Source organism: Harpia harpyja, chromosome 19, assembly GCF_026419915.1.
Source record: "Harpia harpyja isolate bHarHar1 chromosome 19, bHarHar1 primary haplotype, whole genome shotgun sequence".
Taxonomy (NCBI): domain Eukaryota; kingdom Metazoa; phylum Chordata; class Aves; order Accipitriformes; family Accipitridae; genus Harpia; species Harpia harpyja.
This window is the reverse complement of record NC_068958.1, coordinates 3,348,078-3,372,073: the sequence shown is the minus strand read 5'-3', so window position 1 is coordinate 3,372,073 and position 23,996 is coordinate 3,348,078. Positions and strand designations below refer to the sequence as shown.

Sequence of the window (23,996 nt, the reverse complement as noted above, 5' to 3'; positions counted from 1 at the left end):
TATGGATCTGTGTAATGTAGCATTAGTTACAATTTAAATATGCTATATTGTGTTTATATTATGGTTATGCTGAATTCCCAAGATTTATGAAGTATTAAATACTCTTGTGAGCATAAACAGTTTGTCTCCTTTCTCCAAGGAGAAAAGTAAATGATGAGGTATTAAATAAAAACATCCCCTAATGTTTGTTACTATTGCCAGGTTGAATACAGAGAAAAAGTCATCATGTTAACTTGAAGTTGCTAAGTAGTGGAGCAATACACTTATTTAGAACATTAAGTTATTGGAAAACTCGCATGGATATTGATTTAGATGATGCAACAGCCGGCTAAAATACCCTTTTAGTAAGAAGTATAAACGTACTGGAATAACTAGTAATATTAAATTATGCTTTTTAAGTTTACTAAAATTTCTCTTTGGGACAGTGACTTATTTTAATTCCTAAAAGCTGCATCTGTATTTCTGGTAATATATATAGCTTTCAAAGAGAAATGATGTTTGACTGGTCAATGAAAACACCTTGGCACAGCCTTCAAGTGCAGGTCATGAGATTGTTGTATATGGCTCTGCCCTATTTAATTCTTTGCTGTTGCTTTAGAATGTACAGAATTTATAGCGTTCTTCTTTTTGGCAGGAAAACATGAAGTACAGCAAGTGTTCTGTCTGTAATCTTACCATAAGACGTTTTGTTTCTACTTTCTCTACTGAAACAATTTGATTACTGAGTAATCCTTATTTAAAGATATCTGAAATGCAAACTTGCTCTCATACTTGCAGGTATCAAGGAGACAAATATTTTAAGCTTTCTCTGAATCCCTAAACAATATCTTGCTCAAAATCACGGGGAAGTTTCCTGCCTTTAAAAATGATAAAAATAACAATAAAATAAGAATCTATATTTATTTCTGAAATATTTTAAGTGTTAGTGTACTAATAACAATCAGGTAAATAAATTAGCTTTTTTTACCAGGTACAGGTTTTTGTTCTAAAAATTATCTCCATCCACATTTTAAAAATATTTTTTTTAGAACAAAGTGCAACACTAGCTACAGTGTTCAGCTCTGCCGTCAAGACAGAAAGGTGGCCAGAGCTATGAGCAACTGAAATGTTAAAATTGGATCTAGTTCAAGACAGCGTTATATGTTTAAATGCTAAAAAGCAAGCTGAAAAATACATCTTAAATATGATAATAGTTTTTAAAGTACTGAAAATAGTTTGCTATAGTAACAATGCAAGCTATGAAAAAACAAGCTTAGGATAGAATGGTTCACAATATAGAAACATGAAAATATCTGCAAGTCTTTGGCCTTGAAACTGCTTGCTGCAAACCAAGCTTCAGGATTAAAGAGTATTGAGTGCAAAAGAGCAGTTTGTTTTGAACCATAATTCAAGTTAACCCCTGAAAGGCCCAGACGGTGGTGTTTTCATGCCTTCTAAAAGCATAGCAATTGTAGTATCTTGTATTAGAATTTGAATGCTACAGCTTTTACTGAGAGAAAAGGAAAATAATTATTATTTAGTGTTTGTGTTTTGAAAGAGGAAGCAACACTTTGGAACATAATTGATGCATCCATAAGGAAACCTATGAATTTCCAAATTTGTTCATGATTGTTTTCAGTTTAATACAAACGTTATTGGGCTGTGCTTTTTTTGCCAACCTCACTATTTATGAGTGGAAAATATTCTCTGTGGTTTCCAGTGAAATGTCTGATGGTTCAGCTTCCCTAGTTCATTCAATTCTGATAGTTTTACGTTTTTTCTCCTCCCAATTAGGTGATTTGACTGAAGATCCAAAATTTCCCAAAGTTCAGTGGCCAACTCCAGACATTTGTCCTGCATGTCATGAAGAAATTAAAGGATTACACAGCTGGAATGAAGCCCAAGTTCTACAATTCATGAAGTGTCACTATAACACTGAAAATATTCTATATAAATACACTGAAAGCCAGACTGACTCCAGCGAAACTGAACAGGGAGATACAAGGGAGTTGAAAGACAAAAGCCTACTGAAGAAACCAAGTGGAAACAGAGAAAATAAGATCGAGGATAAAGAAAACATACTCGATTCAGAATCTAAGGTGTTAGATAAGCTAATAGCAAACCATGGACCTGTCAAAGATAGCGGTAAAAGCGCAGTGGGATCAGCTAACCTTAAAGAGATGAAGCAGGCCGTGTCTTTCTTAGGGATTGGATTTTCAAACATAGACATGAGTCTGTGTGTCATACTGTATGTAGCATCATCCTTATTTTTAATGATAATGTACTTTTTTTTCCGAATGAGATCTAAATGGTGGAGAGTGAAGTATTATCGTTCATCTGTATAGAAGTTTAAATCGGAAACAAAGTTTTCATTGTACGTGGCTGTTCAGTATCAGATACAGCTTTAATATTTATGATCAGGGATTTTATATACAGTATTCCATGTTTCAAAACCCTTTCTCCCCAAGTCATTTCACAAGTGTTCTAGCTTAATATATGGAGCTCGCTGTAAGAACCCTAATCTTTAACTGAGGCACACAGTGCTATCATAAAATGTCCACTGAAGGAAGCATTGCATTTTTCAGTTAAGATTTTTCCATGACTTACCACCTACATCTTTTACTCATTTTCAGAGTAAACATTGCATTATGCAATCAACTGTGCCTGGTTTTAGAAGGAAATTGGATATTGTTTTGTGTACTTCAAGTCAGGTGTTTTTTTTCATTTATCCAGAGCTGATTTTGCCTACCAGAGTACTGAACAGTTATGCTGTTACCTTGGCTGCTTCATTTGGAGAAGCAAGAATTCTGATTTTTTTTTCAGGAAACAAGAGTTCTATTCTGATTAAATCCATTCTAAACCTATGTGACTTTCTGAAATATTATTTACACTGCCTATTTAAAGTAGAAAGCATTACATGTTCAAATAAGTCTTCCATTCTCGTGTGCGTTCCAGCCAAGGATGTGTGTGTTTCTGCTAGGGTGAGAGTTTTGGGGCAGTTTGTATCTCAGTAAGCAGCCTGATTCCACTTGCTAATGCTGTCATCCATTTTAATTGAGTTTAGATGTAAACAGGGACAGCCTTGGACCCAGTGCATTACTTGCTCCTCTATTGGATGTGTTAATGGAGCATTAGATAACTTGCCTCACTCATTTATGAACCAGAAAAGTAGCTGAGTAATTATTGTGTTATCCAGATGGAAGTCAATTCTGATGAACTCTAATAAAGGGAAACAGTGTTTTCAGTGAAGGACAGTGAGGTTTGCATCAGCATGCCAGAACAAATTTACAGATCTGGACATACTAAGTTTCTTACGATGTTGAATAACTCCATTACAATTTAGTAATTTTCTCCTTGTAAGGTGGGGTAAACACTTCACTTGGTATTTCCAGTTCTGAGCTCACAGAGAGTATCACCTGCTAGCTGTAAAGTTGTCTGTACAGTACGTAGAAGAACAGCCCATTTCTCTTGCCCTTCTGCTGGAGTGCTCCTCTGTTTGGGTCAAGAAGGGTTTAACTAATGGTTAAGTCTGAGAGCTGCTCCATTCTGGGATGTGGCAGTGATTGGGAATATGGCAATTGCCTTTACAGGTCTGTCTGGTTGCCTGGGGTCCTGGCTGGCAGCAATTAGAAGAAACCATGAAAACAATTATAAAATTACCATGTGGAATAGGAGTTCCTTTCTGATCCTAGCTGGGGGGGATAATTCACGTCCTGGATAGTGAAGTTTATAATCCTATCCAATGTAATTGAGCATGTTCTAGTTATCCATTACCTAATCTTTAGTTAATCCTAATAGGTTTTGGCCTCAATGTTTTCTTGTGGCAGTGAGTTCTACAGATTAATTATGTTATATAAAAAGGCTTTTCCTTTCAATTCTACATTTGCAACTTTTAATTTAATTGAACGTTTGCTAGCTCTTCTGCTACACGAGAAGGAATAAATAGTCCCTGGCCAATTCATTGTATTTACACTGTTAGTGTGTCGTCCTCTTATTTCCATCATAAGCTCTAGGATAAAAAGTTTTAAAGCCTAGCAACAAGAATGGTCTAAAAGCACAAAAACTCAACAGGGATGTTTTTTCGTAATCAAATCTTGTTTGTTCACAAAACTGAACATTTCTGACATGAGTTTCTACAGCTTCCAATTGGAATAGCAAAATTGGGCTTCAAAGATTTGTTGTCCCTTGTTCCTTAAGTTTATCAGAATAACATACATAAAGTAATAACCTTCTGTGGTTATTGTAAACGTGTCAGAGGAAAAAAAAAATCTCCATTCACATGACACTGTTGGTGTGACATACAGAAAGAGGCGCATTTTCAGGCTTTCTTAAACCATCTTCACTGTTTATTGTATGCACCCGATGGCTCTTGCTCCAATGTGAGAAACTTGACTCCACGCTCTCTCGGCGAAGCTGGGTGCCAGCTCCTGCCTTCTGCCATATGCTGTTGCCGTGGAGCCGAGAGCTGCTGGGAGCACCTGTGGGCAACTGCTTCTGCCTATGGTCTGACCTGAAAACTTTTCTCTAATTTTGACATTAAGCCTGTGACGTTAAGTCAGTCTGTGCTTTTTAAGGACCCTCACTGTTCAGGAGTTCTGGCACAAGGAGCTGTCGTGGGTCTCCCTCTTCTTTAGGAATTTATAAGAGTCCCTATAATTACCTTTATAGCACCTGGGCTTGAATATTAAAACAACTCATAAGTAACTAGAAAGATAGTGAACCAGTGGTGGAAGGTCGTCCAGGCTGGCTCATTGGTGCCACTTGCTTTGTGCTGGAATCCAGCGAGAGGTCCCAGGAAGAGGCTCGTTAAGAAGAAAGCCGAGTTTCCAAATTTAGTTTTGAAAATCGGACATTTAAGTGACCTAATCTGGGGAGATGTTGATATCAGCTGAGAAGCAAGGACATTTAGCTTCTCAAAAAACCCCACCCAAACACCAAAAAAACCAAAACCGCAGCATAGCAAGTATTGGATCTGAAAAGTTTGGCCAGTTTCTGTGGGACTATTGAACTTCCTGCTGTCAGTATTGTTGCACATTTTGAAGTTGAAAATCGGTCATTACTGCTGTTGTTTAGAACTCTACCAAATATACAGATCTGAGTTTGTTAGCTTTGACTCATTCTGCTTATTTTCATCTGCATATGGAAACAAAAGGCTTTGAAGGTTTGTAGGGATGGTTTTGTCATTAAAACAGCAGCAAATGTGGTTTTGGAATAAGGGGGTTTTTTGCTACACACCATTAACTTTCATGTTGCTGTGACCCTGCTGGAAACATGACAAAACCAAACGATACTCAAACCTCCTATGTTCTTTTTTTTCTTAAGAGTGTAAAAGCATGAAATTAGGATGTTGATTACCCGTGTTGGTGCTCTAACTCTGTTGCCAGTTAACCGGCCAAGGCTTTCACTTTAACTGCTAGTAGTGACCTCACCTGGAAAAGTTTTCTTGACTTTGAATTCAGTTGTGTAAATCTTGGTTTACTTGTTCTTATTTTCTATCTTTATAATGACAAATTACATCCTTTTATGTACTCTGACTGTAAAGTTGTATTATGTCTTCTGGTGAATGTGTGATGCTGCTTTGCCATGGTGCATTATCGGTGGGTGAGTTACAAGAAAGTGTTTCCTTTTCAAAACTGCCTCAAACCACCATCTCCTCAGTCCTGGAGGTTTTATTTGTGTATTGTGTTGTACCACAGAAGTTTCTTCAATGCCACTTTCATTTGTGGACTAGTGGCAGTCATTTCCAAGAAGGATTTCTTGGCCCTTTGTAATTCATGGAGGCTTCTTTGCTCTTTGGATGTTTTTAAAGAGGAAATATTAAACCTGCATAGAAAATAAAAGGAGTACTGTGGAATGTGCCAGAAGAGAAAGGAAGCTGCAAGTGCTAAAGACAGCTAATGAAGTTATTCCTGAAAACTCTTGATTTTTAATTTCCAGCAGTGTATCCGTCCTGCTGTTCCTGCTCAGAACTGGATGGGAACTACCATCTTAGCAAGAGGTCCAAGGTGTATTGTCTAGGTCTGTGCATTGCATATGAGGTGTTAAAAATAGTGAATGTACCATTTCAGTAATTTAAATGTTTTATTTATTTTAATTCAATAACTTGACATTTCAAGTCTATTATGTTTTGGTTGGTTTGGTTTTTTTACTCAGTCTCATACCTCTCTAGGAAGGAAAAGTGACTGTTTTGTACTAAATTGTAAACTAATGTGCTTGTTTAAAATAAATTGCAAACATTTGGGCAAAGTGGTGCATTTTGGCTTTTTACCTGTATTTTCAAGTTCTTTTTAGCTAAACTGTATTGCAAGGATATCTTGCATACATGTCCATTTCAAACCACATGGGTCACTTTATGTAGGTACTTAATTTTGAAAAGTACCAGGAGCAGGTAAACTTTTACTCTATTTCTTTCACTGTTATCCCATAACTTTATAAAATGTTAGTGAGTGTTTGCAGGAGTGATGGAAAAAATGTCAGTTTCTGACCAATTATTTGCACATTATCTCTCTATATACACACATACACAAATCTTCCTTTCTCTTAAACCTGACCATCTCTTCTTTGGCCAGGATGGTGCTAACCTCCACTGGGTGCTTCTGAATCTTTCTGCAGCTTCTGCTGGCATCTGCAGTGCCACTGAGGTGGGACAGATGACTTGTTAAAAATATTATCTATCTGCAGAAGTACTACAAGATATTTTTAGAAATCAATAAGATTTCTAAACCTGTAAAATAAGGTTCTTTGAAATTTAGCACTGCAACTCACTTCTCCAGACAAACGTGCATTTCCTTGCCGGCCTGTGACCTTGCCTGGAAAACAGTGATGTTCCCCCGGGAACCTGATGTATGGGCTCATCGCCTAAACGTCTTGAGGGCAAATGCAGACATTGTCCCTGCTGGGGCAGAGGTAGATGTGACCTGTCCTTACCACCCTGTCCTGGTTTCAGCTGGGATAGAGTTAACTGTCTTCCTAGTAGCTGGTACAGTGCTATGTTTTGAGTTCAGAGCGAAGAATGTTGATAACACTGATGTTTTCAGTTGTTGCTCAGTAGTGTTTAGACTAATGTCAAGGATTTTTCAGCTTCTCATGCCCAGCCAGTGAGAAAGCTGGAGGGGCACAAGAAGTTGGCACAGGACACAGCCAGGGCACCTGACCCAAACTGGCCAACGGTGTATTCCATACCATGTGACGTCCCATCCAGTACAGAAACGGGGAAGTGGGGGGCAGGGATTCGCCGCTCGGGGGACTGGCTGGGTGTCGGTCGGCGGGTGGTGAGCAATTGCACTGCGTATCATTTGTACATTCCAATCCTTTCATTATTGCTGTTGTCATTTTATTAGTGTTATCATTATCATTATTAGTTTCTTCTTTTCTGTTCTATTAAACCGTTCTTATCTCAACCCACGGGTTTTGCTTCTTCTCCCGATTTTCTCCCCCATCCCACTGGGTGGGGGGGAGTGAGTGAGCGGCTGCGTGGTGTTTAGTTGCTGGCTGGGGTTAAACCACGACAGTCCTTTTTGGCGCCCAACGTGGGGCACGAAGGGTTGAGATAACGACAAACCTGACCAGAGCTTGTTAAAACAAATTTGTTATAAGCATTCATTATATCGGTCTAATAGTTGCTGGTCATTATGTTGATTTATGTGTTCTTAGAGTTGTTGCTCTGGTTTTTAAAGTTCTGTTATGTATCACCTCGCTTGCTGTATGTAGTCCCTCTTCTGCTGCTTATCATCCGTGGGAGGTGGATTAAGGTTTTCGCTTTGATGTATTGTATAACACTGGTTTATGGTATGATAAAGTCGTCGGCTGTGGGATTAATCCGGTACTTGCACCCAGCATTGTCACCTTTATACTGTGGAAGCCATCTGTGGGAAACTATTAATAATTATACCATTTACCTTTCCTCCTTGGAAAACCAGTCTATGGGTGGGATACCTTTCTTCCCCTCTCCTTTCTCCTTCAGTCCAGTTACAATGGTGTTTGAGAATTTTGAAAAATTTGAATACTCTTGGGATGTTGGGACCAGCACGGTCCTAGCCCTACTGCTAGGAATTAGCATGCTTCTGAATGTGGTTCAGCTCTCATTTAAGGTTAAACAACTATTTAAGAAAATCACCCAGAGATCTGCCCCAAGGCTGGATAATTATGAGTGGCAGGGTGTGTGGGGTAGTATGGGCAAGTACCTAGAAAAGTGGGCACCTCCAGTGTTTTGGAAATTCACCCCTGAACAAGTGCAGAATCCAGAAGAACTAGTAAAATATTTGGAAAAGGTATGCTGTCACCCCGGCAGCTCCAGAGAGATACAAATTACTGCAACGTGCTGGGGCCTGGCCCATGCCTATCGAGCCCTGTTCGACACCACTCAGTACCCTCAAGGGGAAGAGAAGGTCTCTGGACCTAACAACAAAACGATGAGCACTGTGGCTATCCAAACCTCAGCGACAGGCACTGCAGCCCCTCCAGCCTCGGCAATGAGCACGGCAGCTACCCAAACCTCGGCAACGGGCACTGAGGTCCCTCCAGCCCCAGCAACGAGCACAGCAGCTACCCAAACCTTGGCAACAGACACTGCGGTTATCCAAGACCCGGCGAGCGGTACTGCAACTGAACCAGTGGACCAACCTGCACCAGTATCAGTTGCCCCCGTACAGAAAAAGAAATATACAAAAAAATCAGTTCGCTTAGCGAAGGATGAAGGCGAACCAGGGTCATCACGGGAACAGGAGGAAGAGGCAGAACCAGAGGTAATAACCCGGGTCCCTATCCTTGAGTGAGCTGCGGGATATGCGAAAAGATTTTGGCCGCCGTATAGGTGAGCATATTATCACCTGGCTCCTCCGATGCTGGGACAATGGGGCTAATAGCTTGGAATTAGAAGGTAGGGAAGCCAAGCAGCTGGGATCGCTTGCCAGGGAAGGTGGCATTGACAAGGCAATTGGAAAAGGGACACAAGCCATCAGCCTCTGGAGGCGACTCCTGTCAAGTGTGAAGGAAAGGTACCCCTTTAAGGAAGATGTTATATGTCAATCAAGCAAGTGGACAACCATGGAAAAAGGTATCCAATATCTGAGGGAATTAGCTGTGCTAGAGACAATTCATCATGATCCGGACAACCCACAATTACCCAAAGATCCAGACGAAGTCCAATGCACACGACCCATGTGGCGGAAGTTTGTACGGAGCGCACCATCGTCCTATGCCAACTCACTGGCAATAATGACCTGGAAAGACGAAGAGGCACCGACAGTGGATGAAGTGGCTCGCCAACTCCGTCAATACGAAGAGAATCTCTCCTCCTCCCTACAAGCCTGCATTTCGGCTGTGGAGAAGCTGTCCGAGGATTTCCAGCAATTCAAAGAGGAGATGTCCTGTTGCCCACCTGTAAGGACCAATGTCTCAGCTATTAGGAGTGAGCGCTCCTCTGCCCAAGAGAAAGAATATAGAAGGTACACACCGCGAGGTGCCCTGTGGTTTTACTTATGTGATCATGGAGAGGACATGAGGAAATGGGATGGAAAACCTACCTCGGTCCTAAATGCACGGGTACGTGAGCTGCGAGGAAAAAACACCACAAAAGGGGATTCTACCAGGAAAAATGCCGCTCCGGTTTCCAAACAGAGTAGAAGGGCTGATCTTATTTCTGATCCTCTTGAAGGGACTTCTGAGCCAATTTTACGAGAAGTGAATACTGGATACTCTGACCAGAATTAGAGGGGCCCTGCCTCCAGCCAGGTGGAGGAAAGGGATAACCGGGTCTATTGGACTGTGTGGATTCGATGGCCTGGCACGTTAGACCCACAGGAGTATAAGGCTCTAGTAGACACCGGCGCACAGTGTACTTTAATGCCATCAAGTTATGAAGGGGCAGAACCCATTTCTATTTCTGGTGTGACAGGGGGATCCCAAGAGTTAACTGTATTGGAAGCTGAAGTAAGCCTAACTGGGAATGAATGGCAGAAACACCCCATTGTGACTGGTCCAGAGGCTCCGTGCATCCTTGGCATAGACTATCTCAGGAGAGGGTATTTTAAGGACCCAAAGGGGTATCGATGGGCTTTTGGTATAGCTGCCTTGGAGACGGAGGGCACGGAACAGCTGTCTACCCTGCCTGGTCTCTCTCAAGACCCTTCGATTGTGGGGTTGCTGAGGGTTGAAGAACAACAAGTACCAATTGCTACCACGACGGTGCACCGGCGGCAATATCGCACCAACCGAGACTCTCTGATTCCCATCCACAAGTTGATTCGCCAACTGGAGAGCCAAGGAGTGATCAGCAAAACTCGCTCACCTTTTAATAGTCCCATATGGCCCGTGCGAAAGTCTAATGGGGAGTGGAGACTAACAGTTGACTATCGCGGCCTGAATGAAGTTACGCCACCGCTGAGTGCTGCCGTTCCAGATATGCTAGAACTTCAATACGAACTAGAGTCAAAGGCAGCCAAGTGGTATGCTACAATTGACATTGCTAATGCGTTTTTCTCAATCCCTCTGGCAGCAGAGTGTCGTCCACAATTTGCCTTTACTTGGAGGGGTGTCCAGTACACTTGGAATCGACTGCCCCAGGGGTGGAAACACAGCCCCACCATTTGCCATGGACTAATCCAGACTGCACTGGAAAAAGGTGAAGCTCCGGAACACCTGCAATACATTGATGACATCATCGTATGGGGCAACACGGCAGAAGAAGTCTTTGAGAAAGGGAAGAAAATAATCCAAATCCTTCTGAAAGCCGGTTTTGCCATAAAAGAAGGTAAGGTCAAGGGACCTGCACGGGAGATCCAGTTTTTAGGAATAAAATGGCAAGATGGGCGTCGTCAGATCCCAATGGATGTGATTAACAAAATAGCAGCTATGTCTCCACCAACTAATAAAAAGGAAACACAGGCCTTCTTAGGTGTCGTGGGGTTTTGGAGAATGCATATTCCAAATTACAGTCTGATTGTAAGCCCTCTCTATCAAGTGACCCGAAAGAAGAATGATTTTCAATGGGGCCCTGAGCAACAACAAGCCTTTGAACAAATTAAACGGGAGATTGTTCACGCAGTAGCCCTTGGACCAGTCCGGACAGGACAAGATGTTAAAAATGTGCTCTATACTGCAGCTGGGGAGAATGGCCCTACCTGGAGCCTCTGGCAGAAAGCACCTGGGGAGACCCGAGGCCGACCCCTGGGGTTTTGGAGTCGGGGATACAGAGGATCCGAGGCTCGCTATACTCCAACTGAAAAGGAGATATTGGCAGCATATGAAGGAGTTCAAGCTGCCTCAGAAGTTGTTGGTACTGAAACACAGCTCCTCTTAGCACCCCGACTGCCAGTGCTGGGCTGGATGTTCAAAGGGAGGGTCTCCTCTACACATCACGCGACTGATGCCACGTGGAGTAAGTGGATTGCACTGATCACACAACGGGCTCGCATAGGAAACCCCAGTCGCCCAGGAATTTTGGAAGTGATCACGGACTGGCCAGAAGGCAAAGATTTTGGAATGTCGCCAGAGGAGGAGGTGGCACGTGCTGAAGAGGCCCCGCTGTATAATAAACTGCCAGAAAATGAGAGGCAATATGCCCTGTTCACTGACGGATCCTGTCGCATCGTGGGAAAGCATCGGAGGTGGAAAGCTGCCGTATGGAGTCCTACACGACAAGTTGCAGAAACTGCTGAAGGAGAAGGTGAATCGAGTCAGTTTGCAGAGGTGAAAGCCATCCAGCTAGCATTAGATATTGCTGAAAGAGAAAAGTGGCCAGTGCTCTATCTCTATACTGACTCATGGATGGTGGCAAATGCCCTGTGGGGCTGGCTACAGCAATGGAAGCAGAGCAACTGGCAGCGCAGAGGTAAACCCATCTGGGCTGCCGCACTGTGGCAAGATATTGCATCCCGGCTAGAGAATCTGGTTGTAAAAGTACGTCACGTAGATGCTCACATACCCAAGAGTCGGGCCACTGAAGAACATCAAAACAACCAACAGGTGGATCAGGCTGCCAAGATTGAAGTGGCTCAGGTGGACCTGGACTGGCAACATAAGGGTGAGCTATTTATGGCTCGGTGGGCCCATGATGCTTCAGGCCATCAGGGAAGAGATGCAACATATAGATGGGCTCGTGACCGAGGGGTGGACTTGACCATGGACACTATTGCACAGGTTATCCATGAATGTGAAACATGTGCTGCAATTAAGCAAGCCAAGCGGTTAAAGCCCCTGTGGTATGGAGGGCGATGGCTGAAATATAAATATGGAGAAGCCTGGCAGATTGACTATATCACACTCCCACAAACTCGCCAAGGCAAGCGCTATGTGCTCACGATGGTGGAAGCAACCACTGGATGGCTGGAAACATATTCTGTGCCCCATGCCACCGCCCGGAACACTATCCTGGGCCTAGAAAAGCAAGTCTTGTGGCGACATGGCACCCCAGAACGAATTGAGTCAGACAACGGGACTCATTTCCGAAACAACCTCATAGACACCTGGGCCAAAGAGCATGGCATTGAGTGGGTGTATCATATCCCCTATCATGCACCAGCCTCTGGGAAAATTGAGCGATACAATGGACTGTTAAAGACTACATTGAGAGCAATGGGGGGTGGAACTTTCAAACATTGGGATACACATTTAGCAAAAGCCACCTGGTTAGTCAACACCAGAGGATCTGCCAATCGGGGTGGCCCTGCCCAGTCGGAATTTTTACATACTGTAGAAGGGGATAAAGTCCCTGTAGTGCACATAAAAAATATGTTAGGGAAGACAGTCTGGGTTACTCCTGCCTCAGGCAAAGGTAAACCCATTCGTGGGATTGCTTTTGCTCAAGGGCCTGGGTGCACTTGGTGGGTGATGCGAAAAGATGGGGAAGTCCGATGTGTGCCTCAAGGGGATTTAATTTTAGGTGAGAACAGCCAGAATTAAACTGTATATTAGTTGCTATATAACCCTGCTACTGTATATTATCCTTACTATAATTATGTGCTATATCCATAGTACTATAGTAAGAATCACTTAGATCAAGCAAGAAAAGAACTGTGATAAAACTGAGCAAAGCGCAGTAGTGATGGAACCAGAACTGACTCCAGCATGCAACAATCCAACGGTGCACACCATCCTCCTGCTGCGCCAAATGTCACCTGCTTGTCACACTGCACTGAAGCCCAATTCTGCTCTACCGACTGAGAGGACTTTGCACCATCCCTCCTGCCCAGAAAGACTGGTATGACAGATGGAGCCCAGAGTCGGAAACTAAATGAACTCAATGAACATTTTATGAACATGACCCATGAACTAAAGGAATGATATCTCTGTGTGTGTATACATATATATATATATCATTGCTCATATGTCTTAAAGGGATGGAAAAGTGATGATTGATCAGGATGTAACTAAAGGTATGGGAACTGTGCATGACGTCAATGGTATAGAATAAGGGGTGGATACTGTCCTGGTTTCAGCTGGGATAGAGTTAACTGTCTTCCTAGTAGCTGGTACAGTGCTATGTTTTGAGTTCAGAGCGAAGAATGTTGATAACACTGATGTTTTCAGTTGTTGCTCAGTAGTGTTTAGACTAATGTCAAGGATTTTTCAGCTTCTCATGCCCAGCCAGTGAGAAAGCTGGAGGGGCACAAGAAGTTGGCACAGGACACAGCCAGGGCACCTGACCCAAACTGGCCAACGGTGTATTCCATACCATGTGACGTCCCATCCAGTACAGAAACGGGGAAGTGGGGGGCAGGGATTCGCCGCTCGGGGGACTGGCTGGGTGTCGGTCGGCGGGTGGTGAGCAATTGCACTGCGTATCATTTGTACATTCCAATCCTTTCATTATTGCTGTTGTCATTTTATTAGTGTTATCATTATCATTATTAGTTTCTTCTTTTCTGTTCTATTAAACCGTTCTTATCTCAACCCACGGGTTTTGCTTCTTCTCCCGATTTTCTCCCCCATCCCACTGGGTGGGGGGGAGTGAGTGAGCGGCTGCGTGGTGTTTAGTTGCTGGCTGGGGTTAAACCACGACACACCCAAAGTGAATACACCTGCTGCCTTGTTTTAAAGAGGTGCAGGGTCTGAAGCCTGCTACAGCCTGAGCAGGAGGGCACGAGAACGTGCAGAGATCATCCAAAGGGGCTTTCGTGGAAACCTGCCGAGATGGTGCCACCGTGCAAGCGACCCGTGGGGCTGAAAACATGAGGCTGTGCAGGGCTGGCTCGTGCCATCGACGGTCCTGAGTGGGACATCGGCCACTGCCTTCCACCCTGCACAGCCACAGCTGCCACGACTCTGCCCTGTGCCACACGCACTGGGGAACAGCCACCGCCACACACACACTTTTTCTTAAACTGCTTCCTTAAAGGATCAGACTAAAAATCCACTTATAAAACTGAGCTTAAAAGAGACCATGTGGGTCATCACCTGCCCCCCCCCCCCCCCCCAAGAGCTGTTCAGGGCTCTGGGGAGGGTCGAGGTGCCCCAGCGCAGCCGATGCTCACCGTGGTACCCGGCATTACTGCAGCACGGTCCTGGTGATGCTCCACCAGTGCTCTACCTGTACCCCAGCTGTATTCCAGCCTGGCGTTTCTAGGTACCTTATCTGGGGACCCCAGATCCTGGTCCCCAAAATGTCTCTCTGCATTATTTTCCAATTGTACGGGTCTGAGCTGTCCCCCAGGCTGGGACCTGTCCCCTGGCCAGATGAACCATCAGAGGGGACAGTCCTGACCCAGCTGTTGGCTCCTGCAGCCCCGTGCCGTGCAGGACCCAGAGGAAGAGAGCAGGCAGGAAGGCAGCCTGGCACCCAAGGGTGCTCAGCAGCAGTGCGGGGCCAATGCGGGTGCCACCAGGTCGGGGCCCTGGGGGGCTCGGTGCTGGGCCCGCTCCCCGGCTGCCCCCACAGGCGGGCGAAAGTCCCTATGCTGCCGTCCGGCAGGAACATATGTGTGTTTGGAGGCTCCCGCCCCTAAGCTGCTTTTATTAATTTGTAATCCCCTGCGAGCAGGAGGTAAAGGGATTCAGGGGATTAACGGGCTCACAGTAACAACCACAATTATCAGCTCCGGCTGCCTGGGACAAGCGTTGCACACACGCACGGGGCTGTCCACCCCGGCGCACAGACATGCACAAGCACACAGACACGTGCCCACACCCCAACGCCTCCGCACACGCAGACACACAAGCACCCACGGAATGGAGCACAAGCATGCAGGTACGGACACAGGCACACCCACCTGCGTGCACACCCGCACACACGGAAACCTGCACCCCCCTACGTGCACACCCGCAGGGATACACTGGCTGGAACATACTCCCTCTTGCACGTACAAGTGCACGCACACACAAAGTGCATACAAACGAGCGCACGCCCATGCATGCGCACCCAGCTACACACGCAGGCCCGCGTGTGCGCACCCTTGCACCCCTATGTTCCCACGCGTGCTCCTGCACACCCACACGAGTGTGCAAATACACACACGCACGCACACACGTCCGTGTCCGCCCCGTCCTCAATTAGCGCCATTAACCTCCTCCATGGGTCAGACATGAGTCCTCACCCTTTACCTCTCCACGCTCATTAACTAATTAGTGGAGGGGGAAGAGCCCACCCCCCCCCCGCTCCGCTCCCCGCGGGCTGCATCGGGGGAGACCCGCGCCACGGGGGGCAAACGAAATCCGGGCGCGGGGGCGGGTGGGGACCGGCCGGTCCCGGGGGAAGTCTCGCCCCGACGGCGAGTCCCTCGCCCCCCGGGCGTGCCGCCGTCGGGGGCTCTGCGGGGACCCCGGGGCCGCTTTGCACCCGAGAGGCGGCGGCTGCAGCCTGAGCCCACGCGGCGGCCCCGGCCACGCGTGGGGGGGGGGGGGAGGAGGACGAGGATGGGCAGTGCCCCCTCCCCTCCCGCTTTTGTGATGCTAAAGAGCCCCGCGGTGAACCGCGGCCCAGCTGCGGCCCGGCCCGACGGTGCGGTGCCGCCCCCGGCCCGCCCCCCCCCCCCCGCTCCGCCCCGGGCGGCGGCCAGCCCCCGCACCGCTCCCTGCGCTCCCCTCCGCGCCTCTCCGCCACTCCTCCGCAGTCACCCGCGCACCTCGGACGGCTGTCCCGGCGCGCCCGCGGAGGCCGCGATGTTGCTGGAGCGGGTCCGCGCCGGTTCGGAGAAGGCAGCGGAGCTCTGCCCCTTCCCGCGGAGCCCAGGTGAGGGGAGGGCGCGCAGAATTCCGCGTCTCCCCGCGGAGGCAACGGCGGCGGCTTTGGGAGCCCCGGCCGGAGCGGGGAGGCCCGCAGGAGCCGGCCCGGCCGTGCCCCAGCCCGTCCCGGTTCCGCGCTCCCCGGAGCACCGTCGGGGCAGGCTGCAGGGGAGGGCGGGCGGCCCGGCGGCAGCGGGGGGGGGTCCGTCCCGGTCCATCCCGCCCGCCCCACGCTCCCTCTCGTTCTCTCCTGCCTCGTCCCCGACACGGGAGACCGTCCCGCTGCCCCCCGGCTGCCCGCTCCAGGCGTCCCTTTGGGTCCCGTCCCGTCTGGACCGGCACTCCCCGACCGCTCCGGGGGGAAACGCGGCGGCTGCCCCGGGCTCCCCCCCCCCCGGCCCCAGCCCCGGCGGGACCTCTGCCCCGCACCGCGGAGCGGCGGCTCCTTCCCCGGGGTCCGGCCGCTCCCCGCGCAACGAGGGCAGGGACGAAACGGGGAGTTTCTGCCCTGCCGGTTCTCCCCCCCCGACGGCGGGCAGCCCGCCCGGCTCCGAGCCGGCTTTTCCCCCTTTAAAAAAACTCCCGTTATTTCTTCTCCTAAATGTTTGGGTTTGGTTTTTTTTTTTTCCCCTCCCGTTTAACGAACGGGGCCAGCGCTGTCGGGGCGGGGAGAACCGGGCCGCGCTCCCCTGGCGTGTCCGGGTCGCCGGGGGTCTCACCGGGGGTGGCAGAGCCGGGTCCGGGGCAGCGGGTCCCGTCCCGGTGCGGGACCGTCCCGGTTCTCGCCAGCATCGACCGCGGCCGACGGGGGCTTAAAACCAAAACAACGAAGAACCGAGACGGGGGCCCCGCCGGGAGCGGGACCGACCCCGCGGACCGGGCAGCCCAGCAGCCCCCCGCCGTCGGGCTGGTGCCCCCGGTCCCACCCCGGGGTCGGCGCCCGGTTTGCCTTTTTCTGTGGCTCTCCGCGGTGCGGACATGGCAGCCGCGGTAGTTGCGCGTTTGACCCGGCAATCGGGAGATGCTTTTGCTATCGGGGGGAGGAGACGACACGGCCGAAAGCGAAGCCCCGGTAGAAGGAACGAGGCGAAAACGCCGGTTGCCCGGAGGACGAGACGCTCGTTTACGGCCCCGCGGTCCGTCCCCGGCCGGGTTCCGTCGGGGCCCGGGGAGGTAGCGAGAAGGGAGCAGCGGGGCTCACCGGGGCTTACCGTGGCGGAGGGCCGGGGCAGGACCAGGACCGGGACCGGGACCGGGGCGGGGCGGGGGGGGGGTTCGTGCCGCCGGAGGGGTCGAGCCGCGCGGTGCTTTGCCCGGGCCGGGGACAAATCCCGGGGTTTGCGGCTCACAACGAGCTCGGGGCAGCGGCTGGTGTTGCCCCCCCCGCACCCCTGTGCAGTCCCCCCGCCCGGCCCCGGAGAGGGCGGGGGGATTAAATACAGCGCGCCGCGATGCCCTGCCCGGCGCTTCAGACCGGCACCGGCGGGGACGGCCGGCATCTAAAAATAACCCGCTTTAGCGAATTAAACCCCCGGCGCCGGGGGGGGTGGCAGCGGGCGGGGGGGGTGTGGGGGTGGGCAACTGCCTCCGTGGTTTGGGGGGGCTGGGGAGGGCCGGCGGCGGGGGAGCGCGGAGGTTCCGCACCCCGGCCCGGCCTCGGCAGCAACGGAGCGGGGGGCGCTTGCGGCGGCGGGGGCCGCGGGGCTGGGGGGGCGGCGGGGGCTGCGCCCGCGCCCCGCGGAAGATGCGCCAGTGCCCGCGGCCCGTCTGAGGGAGCGGAGCTGCCGCGGCCCGCGGAGTCGTCATGCAGCGTAAGAGCCGCGGGCCGGGACCGGGCCGGGCCGGGCCGTGTTACCGTGCCCGGTCCGTGCCGTGTTACCGTGCCCGGTGCCGGTGCCGGAGCCCAGTCCTCCCCGGGCAGCCCGGGGCTGGGACCGCTGCCTTTAGCGCTGCCGTTATTGAAGTTATTTCTTTGGACGCGGTGAATTGTTGAGGAGACGATTAATACCTGTAACGATATCATCTCCACCTCTACCCCTACGCACAACTATACATCTCTATATATCTATATATAGTTATCTTTATGTAGAGACACTCTTATGTCTGCGTCTATCTATATCTATACAGCCTTGTCTATATATCTCTCCGTCTGTATCTATACGATATATCTGTATTTATGTACCTCTATATCCACATTTTTACCTACCTATCTATATCTATACCTATCTACTGATATCTATATATTCATGTCTATATATCTGTACGTTTTCGTTCTCTACTGTATCTGTTTATTTTTATATCTCTATTTCTCTCTATCTGTATCCTTATATCATCTCTTTCTATATAATTTCTGTCGGTATCTGCAGGGCGACGGGACAAGCCTGCCGCATTTTCATTCCCAGTGCAATTCTCGTAATTTTTGGTGGTTTCTTTCCCCACCCCGCCCGGGCTACCCCGCCGTTATTTGCAGGTGAATTTTGGAAGTGTAGGAAACGGAAAAAAAGCCGGGAATAATTGCGTTGCAACTTTGCCGGCGGCTCGGCCCGGGGGTTAATTCCGTTCCCACCGCTTCCCTTCTCGTTTTCCTCGGTGTCCGCGGGCTCTTCCCCCTGTGTGCGCGGCCCGGGGGTTCGCTGCCCTCCGCGGCGCGGGGAGAGGCTCACGAGGCGCCGAGCCAACGAATTTGAACGAATACTCATTTTTTTGGGTGCCGTTTCCCGGGCCACCCCCGGGTCCGCCGTCGGGCGGCAGCAACCCCGGAGGCGGCGGGCAGGTCCGGTCTCGGGAGGCAGCGGGGCCGTCGGGGCGGCGGCTGACGGGGGGCTGCCTCCCCGCAGAGATCCCGCTGTGCGCCGGCTGCAACCAGCACATCGTGGACAGGTTCATCCTCAAGGTCCTGGACCGGCACTGGCACAGCAAGTGCCTGAAATGCTCCGACTGCCAGACGCAGCTGGCCGAGAAGTGCTTCAGCCGCGGGGACGGCGTCTACTGCAAAGAGGACTTCTTCAAGTGCGTGGGGACGGGACGGGGGGAGGCCGGGGAGAAGCCGCGACGGGGGGGTGGGGTGTCAGCACGGCGAGCAGCGGCGCGGATGGTCACGCGTGGGGTTCAGCACCGCGGACAGCGGCGGGGGCGGGCGGGTTCAGCACCGCGGACAGCGGCGGGTTCAGCACCGCGGACAGCGGCGGGCCGGGCCGGGGAGCGACCCCCGGCCCCCCCTCCCCGTCCCGTCCCGTGTCCCGTCCCCCCCCCGCCGCGCTCAGCGGCCGCCGCTTGTCCCCCCCCGCTCAGGCGCTTCGGGACGAAGTGTGCCGCCTGCCAGCAGGGCATCCCCCCGACCCAGGTGGTGCGCCGGGCCCAGGACTTCGTTTACCACCTGCACTGCTTCGCCTGCATCGTCTGCAAACGGCAGCTGGCCACCGGCGACGAGTTCTACCTCATGGAGGACAGCAGGCTGGTCTGCAAGGCAGACTACGAGACGGCCAAGCAGAGAGGTACCTCTTGCCCCGTCCCTCCCACCTCCCCCCCGAGGGCAGGAGGGAGGCGGCCCGGGGCCCTCCTGCCCCCCCCGGGACACGCTCATGCAGCGGACGGGAGGGGTGCCGGGAGCATCTGTCCTCGGGGGATGGCTGGAGGGAGGACGGGGTTCCCACGTCCCCGGGGCCACTCGGTGGTGACTTCGCCTCTAACTCGCACCGTGTCGGCAGAGGCTGAGTCCACGGCCAAGAGGCCCCGCACCACCATCACGGCCAAGCAGCTGGAGACCCTCAAAAACGCTTACAACAACTCGCCCAAACCGGCGCGGCACGTCCGGGAGCAGCTTTCCTCGGAGACGGGGCTGGACATGCGGGTGGTGCAGGTGAGAAGGGGCGACCCTCACCCCCCCACACCCCACCGGGTCTGCCCGGGCCGTGGGGTGGGAGGCGGCGGGGAAGGAGCCGTCCCGGCAGAGAGGGAGCTCCCCGGCGTGCCCTGCTTGCAGGTCTGGTTCCAGAACCGCAGGGCCAAGGAGAAAAGGCTGAAGAAGGACGCGGGGAGGCAGCGGTGGGGTCAGTACTTCAGGAACATGAAACGATCCCGGGGGACCTCCAAGTCCGACAAGGACAGCATCCAGGAGGAGGGACCCGACAGCGATGCCGAGGTCTCCTTCACAGGTCGGTCCCCCCGTTCCCAGCCGGGGCTTTGCCGGGTGCGGTCTGTGCCCCCCCCCTCCCCAAAGCTGCTGTCCGTGTCTAGGCTGCTTACACCCCCTCGATTCTACCTTATTCATTTTCAGCCATAATATAATGAGTGAAAACAAGTGCCCAAGGAGGGAGAGGTGCAGAGCTGCGGGATTTACCGCGGTGCGGCCCCGGCTGCCCGGTTCTGGCAGAGCTGCAGGACGGGGGGAGCCGGAGCCGCGGCAGCGAGGGGCAGCCGAGGCTGAGGAACTGGAGGGGAAACTCTGCTTTTCCTCCGAGGGGGCTGGGTCAGGTCCAAAAAGGTGCAGGGAGAGCAGGGAGAGCTCCCCGGGCAGGCGCTGCGGATGTTAGAGCAGCTGCTTATCTGCAGCCTTTTCAAGGGACTCTTGGAAATACAAAAAAAAACCCCAGAGAGTCCAGAATCACTGAATGTTTCTATGGGAAAAGTACATAGAATTTTTTTTTTTTCCCATCCTATTTAGGGGTGGTTTTATTTGCGTAGTTCCTAGTCAGGACTCCATTCCCAGTTCTGTGGGAGTTGTTACCTCTACCCTGTGCTGTAACAGGGTGATCGCTGCATGTTCGGAGGTTCCTGCATCAGAGGGTCCCATTTTTGGAGCAGAGATTTCTGTTGATAAACCCAGGGACGTAGCTACGCTAGCTCTTGCCCTGTGTAGCCCCATCCCGCACTCTCCAGACCCAGGGCACCCACTGCAGGAGCAGGATACGGCCCTGTGCTGAGTGCGGGGGGGGGGTTCCTGCAGCGCTGTGCGGGGGCACATTCTGCACGGCCCCAACTCCAGCCCAGAGCTGCCCCAGGGCCAAGTGGTCTGTGCCGACGTTACCTGGTCTGTGCCCAAATGTGCGTGTGTGCATGTATTGTTTTTAGGAATACGGGAGAGAAGCTGAAATGCAAAATTGTGTGTACATATTTACGCAGACATACGTCTATAATGCGTGTATGTGTATACACACACAGCTTTGCATCTCAGCTTCTCTCCTGTGTTCCTAAAACTATTTGATTTTCAAGTCTGTTTATACACACTGTGCATCAGCATCATTAAATATAAATATACTACAAATAATAACTAAAAAATGTTGAACAATTATTGATAACTTGATGCCACAAACAGGTTTGTATCCTAGGCAACAGAGCAGCTCTCACTGTCCATAAAGCCCCTAACAAATGCAAACAATTTTTGCCGGTAACTTAAAAAATATTGCTCATTTTTCAGAACTGTTTTTAAATTGTAAAAATACATTTCATTAGCCTGTTCCTGAGCAGGCAAATAGTGCTGAGTTTTGGTATCTTTTTTTCTGATCAATGGAGAGTTTTTCATGCATCGGTGAGTGTTCAGGTAGCTCCTAAAAATGATATCAAAATTTAAGATAAACCTCAAAGCCAAATAGAAATGCAGAACAAAGGGTGGAAAGACATTGAACTCCCATTCCCTTTTAAAGGATTATTTTAAAATCACAGTCTTAGATTTTAATATGCACTTTTCATGCATAGTTTTAAAATCCAAAATATATTAGACGTTTGTACTCAGAAAAAAAAAATCCTGTGGCCTTCTATGAAGATCCATCAACAAGAACGGGAATAGTAAGGAATTACAAGTGGCAAATGCGTGGCTGCTCCACTCCCATCCATCTAATCTATTTATACCCAGAGCTTGCAGAGGTTCCCGTGCGACCACTGCCAGCTGTGCAACCGCCGCCAGCCGTGACCATTGCTCTCCCAGTAAAACCAGTCCACTTCCCTTTCAGATGAGCCCTCTATGTCTGAAATGAGCCATTCCAATGGGATTTACAGCAATCTCAATGAAGCGTCCCCTGCTCTGGGGAGACAGGCTGGGACCAACGGGAGCTTTGCTCTGGATCACAGTGGCATCCCAGCTCAGGACCAGTACCACGACCTGCGATCCAACAGCCCCTACGGGATACCCCAGTCACCAGCTTCCTTGCAAGCACTGCCAGGCCACCAGCCTTTAATCTCCAGCTTGGTTTACCCAGACAACGGCTTGGGCATCATGGGACAAAGTGGACAAGGGGTGCCCCAGTCCATGAGGGTCCTGGCCGGGAATGGACCCAGCTCCGACCTCTCTACCGGCAGCAGCGGGGGATACCCGGATTTCCCTGCCAGCCCGGCCTCTTGGCTGGATGAAGTCGACCACGCTCAATTTTGATACAGGGTCCGCCACCATGCAGTGGGAAGGGAAAGGACTCGGTGCTGTTAAACGTCATCTACTCTTGGAAACGAAGGAGGGACAAACTGTGACTGCCGAGCGGGGCAGGAAAGCATGACGACATGGAGAGAGCAGACGTGGTTTCTTTTGGAGGGCGACCCAGCGGCTGGTTAGCAGAGGACGGTGGGCAAAGGCAGTCGCACCGCAGCGATTAGCATACGGAGCGTCCAAACGAAACTGATTATTGTGTCTTTACTAAACACCAAGACTTGTGCTTTACAAATTTGATATAAGGTATTTTGCTTTCTGTTGTCAGTGCATTCTCCAAAGCAAGGACTTGCTTCATCACCCATCCACACCGAAACCTTTTTAAGAGAAAATAAAGTCCTCATCCACGGTAAAAGGTGTGACAATGTCTATATTTCTATAGGAGAAATGTTAATAGTGAATCACTTCAGAAATCCATGGTAGAAAACTTCTCTGTTCTTCCAGCAGATTTTTTAAAAAGCGCACCGATGCGGTATGTTTTGTTTTATTTTGAATTTACATTAACTTTTCTAAAATGAAATGCTCTTTAATATGCCAATCATTTATCAACAACCCTTCTCCTTTGTAAAATGAAAATCATATGTTAATTCTGCCTCTCATCTTTTTAATTTGTAGATTGCTAGTTTTATTCTTCCATATAAGCATTAAACCGTGAATAGATGTATTTATTACCAAATAACTACACTTTTATCACGAGGTCAAGAGGTGATTTTTCTTGACCCAGGAACACTAGTGGCTCTGGGTTGTGAATCTTACGCTTTTCTTTCAAATTCCTTTGCAACAGTTTTACTGCAAAATGTCCCAGAAATCACCCTGATGTCTTGTTGCCAAATACCTTGGGGGAGGGGGGGGTGTCTCTCAGCAGGGGGGTTCAGCTGGTTTAGTTCAAGCCATTCTCCAGGCACTGCTGGGAGCGTGTCGGAGTGAGCACATGCTTTCCTGGTGACATTTCTCTGTTCCAGGCATTTGTGTATTTCCACAGATATAGTGCGAGCTGATTGTGAGGAAAGGCAAGACAATATGTATATTGTTCTCTGTAAAAATTATTGAATTAACTGTAGATTATGTGAATGTCCAGTGTCTTTTATTTATATTCTCGCTTTCTCTCTGATGATCAAATACTTCAAGATTACAAATAAATTTGTCAGCTAAACTTTAAATAGTCTTTTGCTAAATTCACATCATAAGCATCAATATAGGTAAATACAATACCTGAAACTAGAAGGAAAAGCCCTCAAAACTCGATGCCATGTCTCAACAAAGTGTTGAAATACACTGTCCTCTTTAAATACAGGAGCAAACCCACCGATGCAAAAATGCTTTGGTAAGCAGAAACAAAAAAATGACAGTTTTGGAGGCTGGCAATCTTTGGGAGATCCGAACAGTAGTGCTCCATGCATGCACAGGCTTTGATCGTGGTCAAGCTCTTTTTGACAGGTCACAG

General features: G+C 49.8%; 2 protein-coding genes across 8 annotated transcripts in view; both read left to right on the top strand.

Moving 5' to 3' along the window:
- QSOX2 (quiescin sulfhydryl oxidase 2) overlaps nucleotides 1–6,225 on the top strand; it is a 29,250-nt gene extending 23,025 nt beyond the window's left edge. For both annotated transcript variants that reach the window (XM_052814934.1, XM_052814933.1), the window contains exon 12: nucleotides 1,774–6,225. In XM_052814934.1, coding sequence (XP_052670894.1) covers nucleotides 1,774–2,324 — 551 coding nt within the window. In that variant the 3' untranslated portion in view covers nucleotides 2,325–6,225. The remainder of the gene's footprint in view (nucleotides 1–1,773) is intronic.
- Nucleotides 6,226–15,993: 9,768 nt separating this feature from the next.
- Nucleotides 15,994–23,712, top strand: LHX3 (LIM homeobox 3). Of its 6 annotated transcripts, none has more exons than XM_052815794.1 (6): nucleotides 15,999–16,144; nucleotides 18,975–19,146; nucleotides 19,429–19,631; nucleotides 19,845–19,996; nucleotides 20,120–20,291; nucleotides 22,086–23,712. In XM_052815794.1, the coding sequence occupies exons 1-6, from the start codon at nucleotides 16,075–16,077 to the stop codon at nucleotides 22,502–22,504; spliced, it is 1,188 nt and encodes a 395-aa protein (XP_052671754.1). In that variant the 5' UTR covers nucleotides 15,999–16,074; the 3' UTR covers nucleotides 22,505–23,712. The 6 variants fall into 6 exon arrangements, with proteins under 6 accessions (XP_052671759.1, XP_052671754.1, XP_052671758.1 ...); XM_052815798.1 differs by having other exon boundaries at nucleotides 16,031–16,144; nucleotides 19,481–19,631; XM_052815796.1 differs by having other exon boundaries at nucleotides 16,031–16,144; nucleotides 19,463–19,631.
- The last annotated feature ends 284 nt before the right edge of the window (nucleotides 23,713–23,996 follow it).

What these genes read in the sequence shown, in the direction of transcription:
- LHX3 (XM_052815799.1), top strand. Translation starts at nt 16,075, where the DNA reads ATGTTGCTGGAGCGGGTCCGCGCCGGTTCGGAGAAGGCAGCGGAGCTC. An exon ending in TGCAAAGAGGACTTCTTCAA is followed by an intron (nt 19,147 to 19,428) that starts GTGCGTGGGGAC and finishes CCCCCCGCTCAG; the next exon opens with GCGCTTCGGGACGAAGTGTG. An exon ending in TGGACATGCGGGTGGTGCAG is followed by an intron (nt 19,997 to 20,119) that starts GTGAGAAGGGGC and finishes CCCTGCTTGCAG; the next exon opens with GTCTGGTTCCAGAACCGCAG.